This window comes from Grammomys surdaster, unplaced genomic scaffold (assembly GCF_004785775.1).
Source record: "Grammomys surdaster isolate TR1022 unplaced genomic scaffold, NIH_TR_1.0 126189, whole genome shotgun sequence".
Classification (NCBI taxonomy): domain Eukaryota; kingdom Metazoa; phylum Chordata; class Mammalia; order Rodentia; family Muridae; genus Grammomys; species Grammomys surdaster.
Window position 1 is genome coordinate 3,620,220 of NW_021620995.1, and position 14,170 is coordinate 3,634,389.

The 14,170-nt window shown below is 35.9% G+C and overlaps 1 protein-coding gene across 1 annotated transcript in view; it reads right to left on the reverse strand.

Annotated features, from left to right (window-relative positions):
- The window catches only part of Diaph3 (diaphanous related formin 3), a 449,417-nt gene that overhangs the window by 342,316 nt on the left and 92,931 nt on the right, over positions 1 to 14,170 (reverse strand). The window contains exon 5 of the mRNA XM_028758331.1: positions 6,097 to 6,227. Coding sequence (XP_028614164.1) covers positions 6,097 to 6,227 — 131 coding nt within the window. The remainder of the gene's footprint in view (positions 1 to 6,096; positions 6,228 to 14,170) is intronic.

Below are 14,170 nucleotides of genomic sequence, written 5' to 3' on the forward strand. Positions count from 1 at the left end.
ATAAGGAAGGAATACTGAGTAACATAAAAAAGATTTTAAAATGCTAATGCATAACCATAAATACACACACACACACAAACAAACAGAAACAAAACAAAAAACACCTTGCTACTGTGAGCGTTCCTAGTAATTTATTGGCCAAAAGAAGTTTTCATTTTTCTAATGCATTATTCAGAGAAATTAGAACTTAATGAGTATATTTATAGTTTAAAATTTTACATTCATTATTATTTTCTAGTCTTAAAGATATGTTCTCAATAGCCCTCCTAACATTCACTAAAATACAACTTGAAATTCCTACCTACAGTGTTAAGAAAAAGTTTCCTTACTTTGTAAATACAAGTCAAATATATGATTGGACACCCCTGTGAGTCCAGTACTGATTCCAGTTCAAAGCCAGTTTGGACTACAAGGTGAGACTTTGTCTCAATTATAATAAACATCATGGTGGTGGTGATGGTAGTGGTGGAGATTTAAATGAGAAGTACATACAGAGAGTAAAAGAGAAAAGCCAGCTTCAAGACTCTTTTACTCAACTGAACATGTATAAAGCTCCAGAAATCTAATGTTCTCTGTGAGACAACTGTAATTTAGAGTACCCCATCAAGCCTGAACAGACCAGAAAATGCTAGAGTCTCAAAGATATACACCTTCAGCAAGATGGTCAACTAACAGTCCAATGAAAGTAAACTGCAAGAAAACTGGTTCTGAGAACTCAGAACAAATAATGTAGTAGAGAGAAAAAATGGCAAGTAGAAATGGCAGGATTAGAAAAGGGGGTGTATATAGTAAAAAGGCTCTGATGTACGTTCCCTGAATAGGGAAAAAAAAAACTATTTTAAAGGGCAAATTGCTGAAATTTTCAGAAAAAAACAGAAAAGACAAACTATTGGAGGAACTTGGAATGATATCTTAAAAAGTAAATTCTATCATTAGAAAAATACTCTGTAACACCAAGGACATAGAAAAGAGCCAAGAGAGATCTGGCAGGTGTCCTACAAAGGAATGTGCTTTAGATGGGCTTCAAACACTCTCAGAGAGGGGAAGAAGACAAACTATGGACATGCTAAGAAAACATATGTAAGAAGTATGTCTTCTGCATCATGAGATCCTCCCTTCCGAAGCAAGTGCAAATAAAACTTCAGGCAAGAATTAGTCAGAGAAAGACATTCCCATCAACAGACTCAAAGGAACTCTAAGTAGGTACCTGAATTAATATCTACCTATACTATTAAAAAGAAAAGGATACAATTAAAATTTCACTCAAATTACTAGCTAAATTAGTAATTGATATTCAAGTATTCCTTCACTCAAGAGGAAACTAAAGACTAGTACTTCTCTCCCTTTTTAACTACATGCTTATGTAGTTAAAATAAATTTTGGTCTATTATAAAATCAGAAAAGACTCATGCTTTCAATAAAGAAAAGATAAATGAAAATCAAAATTCTATACAAAGCAAGGATAAAGGAGAAGAAAGCACAAGAACAGAAGGAAATGAGGAAAGCAAGCATGCAGCAGCTAAACAGAGGGCTCAACGTAGAAATTCAAAAGCAAATGCTGGATAGTAATTCCAAGGCATTTATAAGTTAATACAAAAAAATAAAACTACCAGTTAAGAACAAAGATTATCAAGCTATAAACAAAGCATATTATTACTTGTGGTAGGCAAGCACAGCTACACACACTAATATGAGCGAATGTAGGAATAGTGAAGGAAAACATAACCTGTAGATAGATCTGTAGAAGAGAAATCCACTTCAGTCATGCTAGAAAAGACAAAGAAAGAAAGACAAGTCATCAGATTGGTGAAACAGCTTCATTATTAGAGGAGCTTGGGATCCCCAAATCCCAAAAGATGGCAGGAAAGAACCAACTCCAGAGATGACACTGACCTCCACACAGGATTGTGGCTGCATGTGCCCATGTTCAAATGTCACACACAGTCACGAGGGGAATAAAATTTTTAAAATGAGTTAAACCAAGTTATATGAATAGTGAAAATGCAGTGGAAAGAAAAGGAATGGCAAATTCAAATATCAGGACAGAACTTGCCACAGGCCAGGGGTATATGATTGTTTTTTCTAGGGATATGAACTTTTCAAGGCTACAATAGTGCATAAACCAACCCTGTTGGTAGGTGTTTTATTATAGCTACAAGTCCTTTCAATATTTTTAATATTTTGCTTTTAAAAAATTAAAACAGATCAAATATACTAGTGATGTCAAAACCTTTGTCTTAAAGACTTCTTCAGATCATGTTGGTCCCAGTGAGCACACTGCTTGCCACCAGCTTTAAACACTAAGGGAACATGCTTTGTGTTACCTAGCCAAGAATGTTAACAAACAAGACTATGGAATTAACACTCAACGCACTAAATAATGATAAACAAACATGTTTACTTGTTTAGGTGGAAACATATTTTCCTGTAAAATTCACTGAAATGATTTTGTCAAAGTTTTATCAAGACTATAAAACCTACCTTTTAAATAGACTAACAAAATGTCTACTAAATGAGAAAACAACTCTTATAAAACTGAAAAGGCACAATGTATATACAAAAAAAAAATGATTTCATTATACTGAGTACACTTGACAGGCACACCAAAATTAGAAAACAAAGATGCATCCTATAGCTAATCTGACATATGTATAAGTGGGTAAGAACTATAAATGCTTGAAATCAATCATAATGATGTTAGTGTCTACCTGTTTCTGCTTTTACCCAATGTACTCAATCACTCAAATAGAACTACTGTCAAGATTCACTGAAAGTTATATTTGGTAATTTGAAAAAATTAATCGTTTCACTAGTGTTCAAAACTAGCTACAAACTGTCACAAAGAATACTGAATAATCAATGAACTTCCTCAAACAGAAGAGCTTTACAGACTTCACATCAAATCTTCATAAAAATGAGGCAAAGGAGCAGGTCTCTAATACCTGGTTTTCACATACTTCCCTATCTGCATGATGAAAGATTAATATTTCTTCTGTTTGTCAAGCAGTTTCCATAATTTGATGAGCAGTTCTGAGAAATTCCATGGCCAGGTTGGGGGAGGCAGGACTAATTTGAATGGCAGAATGGCTAGATTTCCCTAAATTTGGTTTAACTAAATTCTAATTCTGAAGCAGTACTGTAGACAAACCGTTGATCAGTTCACTGTACTTTATCCATAGCATTCAAGAATTTTAAGTTCTGTGTGGAGACAAACATTTATAAACTTAGAACTTGGGAGCCCGAAGCAGGAAGATTGCAAGTTCCAGGATAGCTAGACCCCATCTAAACTAATAAGAAAACATACCACCACAACAGGAGGAGACTCATATCTGTCCAGTGAAAGCTGACATCTAATAATGATCCAAAGCGCTTAACTGGATGAGTCACATGCTGTGTGGACAGAAGCAGTCATGGAAAGCTGACTTTCTGGGCACATCAATCTGACAGCTCATACAAGGAAAGACCGAAGAGCTGGTCATGGGCATACAGCCAAGTGTTACAAGGCATTCCTCTAGTGAAAGATGGGGAGAACAGATAATCTAGAAAATTCTCCTAGAAAGATTGTTCCATCGAGATTATTAATTATTTTCACTTAAAAGAACTTCATAGAAATATAGTAAATTGCAATAATACGCCACAAAAATCTCTGTACCCAGGGAAAAAAATGTCTACAAGTATTTAATGGTATTTTAATGATTTTCTTTGAATGAGAATACAGAATATAATTTCTCAGTATTTTGAGGTAAAATCTCAACAGGTTATCTAACTCATCATATATGCACAGATTTCTACAAACCCTTTCACTTTTATCTCCTCTGCTGTCTGCATCATCTAGGGGGAAGAAGCTGTTGGGTGAATAGTTACACTGGGAAAGCAGCCAGCACATCATCAGTGACCCATCATGCTGGACTTTAATCTACCTTTTCTACTGAAAACATACGAAGACTCCCTGGTTCCCTGTGCCTAACATAAGAAGACATGCGTGTAGTTATCTCCCTTATTTACCTCAAAACATCCTTTAACTCCAATTAAACACCATAGAAACAGGGATGTCTTTCTCAAGCCACACTCTCAATACAGCACTTGAGAACAGAGTAGATTCTTAATAAATATTTGTGTGTTTGTGCATGGTACATTCTGCACGTGCATACACATGTATATAGGTGTACAAGCACATACTGTGCACACACCACAAGTTCATTTCAGGTGTCTTATTCAAATCAGTCTCCACCTTATTTGTGGAGACAAAGTCTCTCGCTGAACCCAAAGCTTGCCATTTTGTCTAAACTGGTTGCCCAGAAATCTGTGGAGGTGCTCTTGGTTCTAAATCTTCAGTGACCACATCCTGTCTTTTACATGGGCGTTGGGAATCCTAACTCAGGCCCCATACTTGAATGCCAAACACATTACTAACGATGTCATCTCCCCAGGCTCTAATAAACATGCTTAAATCTATATGTTTTACAAGTATAAATTGAGCTAGACACAAGTTACTCATTTTATAAATATATCTATTAAACTCTCTATTCAGTCTCTTTGTAATAATGAACAAGCTAAAACAAGACAAAAAAGGGACAGTTAAGTTAAGCTTCATTTTTTTCAGTCAACAACTCTCTTCCATTTCCCACATGTTTGAGAACAGACTGATGAAGAGCATGAACAGCATATAGGAAACCCTTCATCCCCCAGCCATCTTTAGGCCACAGTCTAACAAACACAGCAGAAGAAAAACCCCATAAAACTGAACTATATGATTGTGTGGTTACTATTTGTCCCTATTCGCCTGCATGTCTTAAAACATAAGACTTTGGTATCAAATATTTTTGCGTACAAAGACTTTCTCCTCTTACAGTCGAACCTAAATATGTCCAAAAAAGTACTTATCACAGAGAATACTCAAGGACGTTATTCCTTATACCAACACCAACCAACTGCACTATTCCATCACGGCTTTCCACTTTTTTACTCATATTGTGGACATAAATATCAAAAAAAACAACTAATTACATAACAAAAAGCCAATGATCACCTTTCTCAGATGCATTTTAAGACTCTGACCACTCAAACCTTTACTGACAACTGCTTAAGTTATTGCAAGGATATTCTAGTAAAGACAACCACCTAATTCAGAGTTAGCATAAAGTTTCTATGAAAACTGAATTCTGTCCTGTTAATTAAGCATAATTTTAAATGGGGTCAGTTTGTCACCATTACTTTGCCTTTTAAATGTTTAACACAATACACCTCAAATCAAAATTTCTCAATGGCACCAAAATGTAGCCCAGTCTGAAAATATGGAAATTTGATCTGTAGAAAAAGATATGGTATGGATGTCACATAAAAGATGCCCTGCTAAATTTGGATTTCAGATGAGTTTTGTTGTTTTGGTTTTGTTTGGTTTTGTTGGTTGGCTGCTTAGTAAGCTTAAAATTCTAACTTGATTTTACACCCTACCTTCTTGTATTTGTTAAATATAGCAGCATTAATCTATGGCCATTTTAAAAAGAGGGAAATAATGAACAAGTGGTATGCCTAGCTGTGCCAAATAAGAATCAGCATGCATTTTAACAATATGAAAGTAAAACATTCATATTAAATTGATAAATTTTTATTATGATTGTTCTCTCACAAAATAAGTTTTTAAGAACTTTATAAAACTGTTTTAAGTCCGTCAGCTATGATTTTCTCACTAAGTGAGACCTTTTGTTTATGAATATATTTTATATTCTTTCCCTAATAATTTTTTTTTAATTTGAGACAATATTATTGCACCATTTCTTCCTTCCCTTTCATCCCAACCAAACTTTCTCATGACCAAGCCCCTTGCTCTCTTTCAAATTCAAGGCTTTCTTCTTTTGTTACATAGGTGTGTGAGTGTGTGTGTAAGTGGGTGTGTGTTCCTAAAAACATAATTCAAAATGCTTAGTCTGTATGTTACTTGTATGTATGTTTTCACAGTGACCATTTGGTATGGGTTTTTACATTGAGAAACTGGTAATTTATACTAGCTATTTGAATTTGAACTAAATAAAAATGGCATTGATGATGTGCGTTCAATTAAGTAACGTACTACAGTGACATCCAGATTTGAGTTACCTCACAGGATTACTGGTCAATGATACTCGCAGTGACTCCAGATATGTGAAAAGTCTCTCGTCTGTGTACCCCATTTTCAGCTCATGGATAAATTCCTGGGGTGAGATCTGTCGGCTACTTCTAAGACTTCCCTGTAAAACAAATCAAAAGAAAGTTTTTTAACTCATGTTCCATGAAGATTATCTGTAAAATATGAAAATCATCACACCTTTCCTAGTGACAGCTAGATACAACTAACAATATTACTATTTTGATGTGATATTAATCATTATTCTAACTAAAAAACTATAAATTCATAAGTTTATTCACAAATGATTTTTAAAAAGACCACTGAACGTTTTGAGAATGACAATAATTGTTTTATCAAATGTAACATGTCATGGAGAGTTATTAAGTACATACCATTAGAAACATAATAAAGTAACATTTAGGCACATTTGACTATTGAAACTCAATAAAAAAAAATAATTATTTTCATTCTCAAGACCCTCAATGTATTTTTTAATGTCATTAGTGAATCTCAAGACATCCTCTGACCAACAATTCAATAAGAGGTACCCAATTTGGTTTTAAATTTGGCAAATCTATAGCTTCTAGTATAAGTATAAAGCCCTGTGCAAGGTAACTCCAAGGAAACATATATGTGAAAAAAATTTATGTGTGTGTGTGTGTGTGCGCGCATAAAGCTCAATTCCAATATCCTTTTGTAAACACCCTAACGTTAGTCATCCTTTCCTGTCCTGCCCCACTAATCTTCCCACCTAAACCTCCTGTCTTTTTATTCTCCTTTCCCATTCTTCTCTATTGTTCCATCATACACACCCCACCCGTTAAGATCATTCTCGCTCCTGCCCACAAATGGTTCCTTTCTACTTGGCTGGTTCTACAGTTACTCCATATTGCACACATATACAAACACACACACACACACACTCACAAATTACACAGTAATACTTAAAACAATAGCAAAGCATGTACAAAGAAAAAATAATCAACTGATGAAAAAAGACATACAATAAACTAACTGGTAAAGTCCCACTATACTCTTAATATTCCAAGAGGGATTTTGGAAAAATCTAGTGTATATAAAATATGGCTTCAAAGACCTAGAATTCTTTCATTACTTGAAACACATGACATGCCTACTAAATGTGAGCACATCATATCCGTGTGGTTTTAATTGTTGAGAAGGCTAGCACACCTTTGGGTACAATCCCCAGTACCATCAAATACACACACACACACACACACACACCCTGTACTATAAATAGTAAGAACATTAGTGAGAAAAATAAGCAGATAGGAGAAACAAGCATAGTATGACACATACAATTTTGACTACGGTGATCAGTGAAAGCCCCACAAGTGAGAATTCAAAGGCCTCTGTCATGCCTGGTGGAATTAGAGTCTAAGGAAACAAAAGAGCTGGCTCTGGGGCTGAAAGATTCCAGGCTACTAAAATAGCTTGAAAATGCTATGGATATACAACCTAAGATCAACAGCAGAGACCTGTTCAGAAGATACGAATGGATTCCAGATCAGAAATGAGAAAGACATCAAGGTAACAATAAGGAAAACTCTGAGATTAGATGTACAAAGAAAAGGAATTGAGCACATTCAAAAACAAGTTAAAAATCTAGTACTTCCTTTTGTCTGTTTCTTTTGCTATATTAATTTGCCAAAACATTATGCAATAAGACATAACTAGCAATGAAAGGCAAATTTCTTTTAGGGAAACTGTTTTTACTCTTGATGATATCAAAGAACAATACCTACTCACTAGAACTCACTATGCTATATACTATAATATTCATCATATCTACTCACTATAACTGTATCTAAAATCTCAGAGACTTATTCTCAAAATAGAATAAAAGGCTCATTCTCTCATTTACGTATCAGTTCTAGAGCTGACTGGGATAACAAAGTGAAGTGGTGGATGAATCTTCTCTGTAGGGAAGTCATTAAAGACAATGCTGCTGCTTAGTTACAGGAAGAAAAATCAATGAGCTAAAAAGCCAAATCTCCTAGAAATAAGGAAGACTATTAGCAAATGTTAACATCTCTGTGTGATGCACCCTAGTAGAGCAGCAGCCCATTCTAACTAATTCACAAGTTCTTTGCAAGATGCCTGCACTCAGTGAATGGATGTGGTTACAATAAAATGCAAATAAAAGAATAGAAATAAGAACAGAAAAGGAAATCAATCACCCAGAAAATATCCATATTACATGCAAGAGATTATGAAGCAAATGCTTACTTAGCAACATTTCAGATAAAGTACAGGAAAGAAACCAACTAATCAGGAAATTAATTTAAAAAACAACTTCCCTACCAAAATAAAAATAAAAGTATAAAGGAAATAAAATTGAGAGGGAGGAAAATGTATAAAGAAAGAGAAAGCCTCTTTCTCATCCCAGGTCTCCAGTTCCTTTCATTTCACCTAACTTCAAAGGAAGCGGAGGGTAGAGGGAGATGGGAAGGATGCTTGCTGCCGCATATCTTGAAATCCATTAGCCATAAAGATGAAAATACTTGAAAAGCTTTATCCCCTGTGGTATCAAAACACATTAGTGAGATAAGGATGTCTGCCTGACATCACAAAAATTAGAAGGATATTTATCCCACATAATTTTTAAATCTTTTTAATCCCTTGGTAAAATTTATTCTAGAATACCAAATGCAAGATGGAGAAAAGTACAGAGATTATGCTGTTCATATTCTTTACTAAGGATATCCAAGGGCATAAAAGGTAACAAGCACACATTTATTCATACTCCTACCTTTGCTATTCATCGACACCCAAGCAGTCTCGTTCTTGCTAAGTGACTATTAAAGGTAATAGTAGCCATTTCCTTTGACCTGTCTTGACCAGATTCTTTTGTTCCTGCCTGAGGACCTCCCTCCTTTCATCTCAGCTTAGCTAAAAGGCAAATTCACTAGCCTAGATCATTTCTTTGTACAGTAAGTCAGAATCCCATGTCTGACAAAATAGCCATGTACAGTTACCAGTGGAGAGTAGTCACCGAGTGGCCTGCTCACCTCTGTCAAACAATTCAATGATTTTTATACAACTTTGAAGAAGCTATCATTTAATGCTGACTTATTTTTTAAATTATGAAGAGAAAATTCATGGTCTAGATATATATACAAACTATGCAGAGAAATGGCACCTGGAAATGACAGCAAGGACTCATCCCTGACCTCTGTGTACCGAATACTGTTCAATATGATGGCTTCTAACAACCGGAGACACACTTCCACAGCTGCTGCTCGCTCTTTTCCTCACTAAAACATCCCTCAATTCTCAGTGAAAATACCCAAAATTCACCTTGTAGCATTCTCCATTGTACGTAATACACTAGTCTTTTAACTTTCCTTAGAAGAGTGCCAATTTTAAATATAAATATCCAAAATATATAGCAGCTAAAGATTAACAAAATCAAAACTTAGGTGACAAATACAAACAGGCTGAGGTAAAGTTAGTTATTAGAATAAGCCCTTCTCTTTGTCACGCACTTTATATTTTAAAGCAGGAAAAGTAAAAAAAGAAAGCAGCCATTGATATCAGTAGAATACATGTAATGCCCAATTCTTCAGTGTGTTCCATAGCTGCATATATCTACCCCTAGGACTTCTAAGTCCATAACCATAAGTTAACTAGCTCTGTTCCTTCAGTCTTACATTTTTTTTAATTCCAGATATATAGATAGATAGATCCCAATACCAAGAATAATTTTAATGAGTTTATGTTAATAATTTAAGAAGAGGGCAGAGTTACCACAAGGGTAGTCAGCACATCACTGTCAAGAGGATAACTACGACCTAACTACTACCATGTATGCTATTATTCAAATGTATTGGAATAATTCTCTTGAATTTTTAAATAATTTCAAGCATGTCTAATGTCACTGACCAACAGAAACACTAAGGTGTGTCAGCAGCATAAATTACTCATTTTCGGGACATCTACAATTCAAATCAACTTGTAGGATCAATAATATCTGTTAACCTCACATGATTTTATACAGACTCAAAACAGAAACATGGAAGCTAAAAGTACCAGAGACAGATCACTGAGCACCCAAACTACATTTCATAAGAATCTCCCTTGTTAAATCAAGCATTTAATGAGCAGTATCGTATATCAAAACCCTGCCTATAGCTCTTGACACCTGTTTACCTATATATTTAAAATAGCACATGTTGGGGCTAGAGAGGCAGCCCAGCAGTTAAGAGCACATCATGTTCTTGCAGAGAACTTGAGTTCAGTGCCAGCATTCACATCAGGTGCTCACAGCCAACTGCAACACGAGCTCCAGGAGACCCACCATCACTGAACTCTACAGGCAGCTGCACTCATGTACACTTACCCACACTGATGCACACTACACATGAGTAAAATTACTTAAAATACTTTTTTAAAATAGTGCGTGCTAAAAGTTTAGAATTACCAAGTAAAAGTTACAAAGATATATAATAATAACAAAGGTGCCTGTTTAGTTTCTAAATACTCCACAAAGAAAAATGTTAAAGCCGAACAAACCAATTTAATTTTAGAAAATTATATGTTAATTTGAATCAATCTTTAAAAATTCAACACACTATAGTTTCATTATCTATCAGTACTTACAATACAACCTCTATTGTACATGTTTTCTACATTGGCCATTACCTTCAATAATATACTTATTTCTTCCCTATGTGTGTATTTCTTTCTTTGCCTATTTGTATACATGTCCGAATGTGCGCATGTGTTTGGGTGGTGGCATTTGTCTGATCAGGTGCACATCATTCTCAGCATCTTCCTTGATTGCTCTCCATCTTCAACATGATTAGGGTCCCTTGATGAATGTGAGACACTGATTCCAACACTCAACATACAGAGTCTACCCTGGGGATACTCGTCTCTGTCTGCTGCACTAGCACAGGACTACAGCTGTGCTACTGTGTCTAGCTTGCTTTTTAAGTGACCACTGGGGATCCAAATTCCTGTTCCTTATCTTCAAACGTGCATGGGAAAAACCTGCTGAGCTATCTCCCTAGCCCTACCAATTTCTTCATACACACACACACACACACACACACAAGTGTGTAGTTTATACAGGAGAGATGCCGGCCAGGAGTCAGAGGAAAACTTGCAGGATCAAGTTTTCTCCTTTCACCATGTGAGTTGAGAGGCTCACAATAAGGTCATCAGGCAAGGAGGCAGGTACCCTTAACCGCTCAGCCACCTTGCAATCATGTATACTTGCTTTTTGTTACTGAAGGAACATTTTTCAGCAAATAAGTATATAAAATAATGTACACTAGTTAGCAGACAAGAAATTACACAAGACTGTTCTAATGTGAAAAGAAAAAGGGTGATAAAAACAAGTAAGAAAGAGAAAAAACGAAAATTTAGAAAGGAGGGAAGAAATTTAAAAATGCAGTAAATCCAAACTAAAGGGACTTTAGGTCAGATAAACAAGTTACTATATTAACATATTAAAGATACAATGAATCTACAATATTAAATTGCAAGCTACCAATATGAATCTTCCTCCCCTTTCTCTCTCCCAGTTTTTTTTTTTTTTTTTTTTTTTTTGGTGTGTGTGTGTATGTGTAGAGAGACAGACAGACAGGCAGGCAGGCAGACACAGAAAAAAGAGTTAGGGATTCCTATAGAAAGGGAAATGAAAACGTAGAAATGTTTGCATGCATTCATACACATTTTCCATAGACAGATACACAATCAGCTCTCCATATCTTCAGTCCATGCACCTAAAATTCTACCAACAGCCTATCAAGTATTTTGCAATAGCTCTCTTCTGTACTGAACATGATCAGACTTTTCTTGATGTTTATCTCACTATTATTTCTTAAACAATAAGATATAATGAGAAATTACATTATTCTTTGGAAACATGGAATATTCAACTGATTTAAATTCATCAATATGTTATTGATTAGTAAAAGCAAAATTACAGGATATGGGTGGATACAAATAGGTCATTTGTTGTGTTTAGTCAGTGAAAGTTCATCAATTGGTATGCTTATCTGGATGTTGCCACATGAATATAAACTAAATATTGCAAAACATTTTTAACTTTAATAACTTTTCTGAATTTTTCACTATGTCTAAAATTGCGTACTTTTATGTTAAATTCTGGAATATCATGTGTTTCCTGGTTGAATAATACAAGGTAAATTTACGTGGAGTCACATAGGCCACTTGCCTCCACTTGCCATCTTCAGAGCACACTGAGAAAGGAAAGATGTTTAGTGTCATCTGAGCAACACTGATTAAAGCCAAAAGGAGCCTGAGGATGGGGGTGGAGGAGTTGACTAAACAAACATAGACGTTCTAATTTGCCAGCCTCTATTTGATGGTTCAATGAAGAATCAAGATTTGCTTGGTACATCTGAGCAGGTAGAATACCAGAGTGATGCTCTTAGTCATTGGTTCATTATCTTCTTTATTATGTTGATTACATCTATATTAAAAAAAAGAAAACCACAACAAAACTTCTTTGGGCATTTACTATAAGGGGACAGGGGCTAAGAAAACACCAGATGTTCCAGTCTTCAAAATTAGGCAATTTGCATTCAGTTCCTCCAGGTAATTGTGCAATTATTTGCCTCTGTGATTCTGAGCTGTACTTACAAGTGTCACAGGGAACACTGACAGCTGAAGTCTTCCTTCCTTTTTCTTGATTTAAGAAGAAACCACTTGCCTCTCTTACATACCTACCATTCTAGACATGGAAGTTCCTATGAGTCAGCACATCTATAAAAGCCAATACAGCAGTTGTAGCAATCGTTCAGTGGTTCAGGGCAGGGTATGTGCTTTTAGAGGACTGAACTTTGATTCCCAGCAACCACATGACAGCTCACAACTACCTGCAATTCCAGCATGAGGGATCCAACACCCACCATTGACCACCATAGACACTGCTTGCAGGTGGTGCATGGACAGGTATGGAGGCTCATCCATACACATTAAAAATAAAAACAAAAGGGAAAAGTACAAACTCTTACACACTTTCTAAATTACTCTTTATGTAATAAAGATAAAGGATGAGTGTAGGGGGATACATAAAGACGAAAACAAAGATATTTGAATCATAATCCACCATAACCAGTTAGGAGACAGGAAAGGCAGAGCTTCTCTGCCTAAGAAAGATATTCTGTGGTTCCAGAGTGCTGGTAGCTGCAAAACCGAAAGACATTTTGAATATACTTCTATCACCATCACTCTAAGCATGTCTTGTTTGTAATGAACACTTCTTAAAGTGCAGTTCTAAATCAAACCACAAGAAGAAAGGCTGGGCCAGCAGACTGCAAGATATAGATAAGCTGGAAACACTGAATTATCAAATCAGAAGCACCTGGGGCCCAGCACCAGATTGTTGTTCTAATGTTCATCTCACAACCAAGGTGATTAGGGAAAAGCAAAACACTGCAGCATTTCCCCAAATGTGTTATTATGAAGAGACTATATATGAATAATCCTTAAAGGAAAGGTTAACAGACCTAAATTTAGTGAACTACTATGTCTCATCTAAAAAAATTAACAAAGTAGCCATCTAACACTGGTAGACTCCTAACATCCTTTTAAACTGATCATTTCTAAGGTGCTCAGTGTAACACAATTTTCCACCTAAAGAGACAATTAGAGGCCGGGCGGTGGTGGCGCACGCCTTTAATCCCAGCACTTGGGAGGCAGAGGCAGATGGATTTCTGAGTTCGAGGCCAGCCTGGTCTACAGAGTGAGTTCCAGGACAGCCAGGGCTACACAGAGAAACCCTGTCTCGAAAAACCAAAAAACAAAACAAAACAAAACAAACAAACAAAAAGAGACAATTAGAATGTACCTATAGCTGGCATGCATCATTATACTGAGAACTTAATTCCACAATGAATAAAAGTCTGTCGGGGAGATGGGAGGGAAAGGGCATGTAGTGGTTACAAAGTATGACTAGATAGGAATCTAGTCTTCTGCAAGAGAGGGGGGGGGAGGGAGGGAGGGAGGGAGGGAGGGAGGGAGGGAGAGAGAGAAGAGAGAAGAGAAGAGAGAATATGAATATACAAA